This window comes from Cebus imitator, unplaced genomic scaffold, assembly GCF_001604975.1.
Source record: "Cebus imitator isolate Cc_AM_T3 unplaced genomic scaffold, Cebus_imitator-1.0 Scaffold96, whole genome shotgun sequence".
NCBI classification, from domain to species: Eukaryota; Metazoa; Chordata; class Mammalia; order Primates; family Cebidae; genus Cebus; species Cebus imitator.
Window position 1 is genome coordinate 2,202,299 of NW_016107411.1, and position 1,456 is coordinate 2,203,754.

The 1,456-nt window shown below is 49.7% G+C and overlaps 1 protein-coding gene across 1 annotated transcript in view; it reads right to left on the bottom strand.

Annotated features, from left to right (window-relative positions):
* Window positions 1-480: 480 nt before the first annotated feature.
* Window positions 481-1,456, bottom strand: part of SMARCC2 (SWI/SNF related, matrix associated, actin dependent regulator of chromatin subfamily c member 2) — a 27,911-nt gene continuing 26,935 nt past the window's right edge. Inside the window, exon 25 of the mRNA XM_017536302.2 lies at window positions 481-678. Coding sequence (XP_017391791.2) covers window positions 496-678 — 183 coding nt within the window. The 3' untranslated portion in view covers window positions 481-495. The remainder of the gene's footprint in view (window positions 679-1,456) is intronic.

Here is a 1,456-nt window from a genome sequence, read left to right on the forward strand (position 1 = left end):
TACCAAAGTATTGGGATTACAGATGTGAGCCACTGTGCCCGGCCCCCATCATTTATTTCTTTTTATGTCCTCCAAAGACAAAATGGTTCAACACTGTGTCTGTCCCATTCCCTTTCCAAGTTCATCTCCTGGATCTAAGGCCCTTACCCTCTCTCTCATCATCACTTAAGCCCATTCAATCATTCAATAACTGTTTATTGAATCTACTATGAGCCAAGCACTGTTCAAGGACCTGGAGATGCAGCAATCAAAACAACCAACTAGAGTCCCTGCCTCATGGAGCTGACCTTCTGTGAGACCTCAGTCCCCAGGCTTCACTTGTGAGACCACTTAACTGTCCTTAACTGGCTGATGCTAGCTCCCCCTGCCCTACTCCTGCCCTGCTCTGCTTTGAAGCCCTGTCCATTCCAGGCTTTCCCCACTGCTGCTTATGTCTTTCTTTCACTGAAACACACACACACACACACACACACACAAACACACGCCCCTCCAATTTTAAACTGAGGCACAGCACAGCAGAGTTCCAGGGCTCCTGCTACTCACCGCTTCTCGCTCCCGGTCCATGATAGTCTCCAGCTCCTCAAAGTGCCGAAGTTTGATCTCCAACTTTTTCATCTGGGTCTCCACCAGCAGGGCCACCAAAGATTTGATCTTCCTTTCCTCAACGGCAGCCAAGTGCTAAGAAAGGAGGGGTGAGACACCACGTCACTGGGAGGACCCAACTGAAGACAATACATAAGAAAGGTAAGGTGGATGCTGGCAGGTTTAAGGACAAACTTGCTGTGGTCACAACCCATGAAAGGGCTTGAATTTTTTTGTGCTGGGATTATAGGTGTGAGCCACCATGTCTTTTTTTTTTGTTTTTTCAGACAGTCACTCTGTCACCCAGGCTGGAGTGCAGTGGCATGATCTCGGCTCACTGTAACCTCCACCTCAGGGTTCAAGCAATTCTTATGCCTCAGCCTCCCCAGTACCTGGGATTACAAACAGGCGCCGCCATGCCGGGCTAATTTCTGTATTTTTAGTAGAGATGGGATTTCACCATCTTGGCCAGGCTGGTCGCAAACTTCCAACATCAGGTGATCTGCCCACCTCAGCCTCCCAAAGTGCTGGGATTACAGGTGTGAGCCACCATGCCCAGCCTTTTAAAAAATTAATTTATTTTGGCTGGGCGCGGTGGCTTATGCCTGTAATCCCAGCACTTTGGGAGGCCAAGGCAAGCAGATCACTTGAGTCCAGGAGTTCGAGACTAGCCAGGGCAACAGGGTAAAACGCTGTCTCTACTAAAAATGCAAAAAATTAGCCAGGCATGGTGGCACGCGCCTGTAGTCCCAGCTACTCCAGAGGCTGAAGCAGGAGAATCACTTGAACCCAGGAGGTGGAGGTTGCAGTGAGCTGAGATCACGCCAGTGCACTCCAGCCTGGGTGACAGAGCAAGACCCTGTCTCAAAAAAAA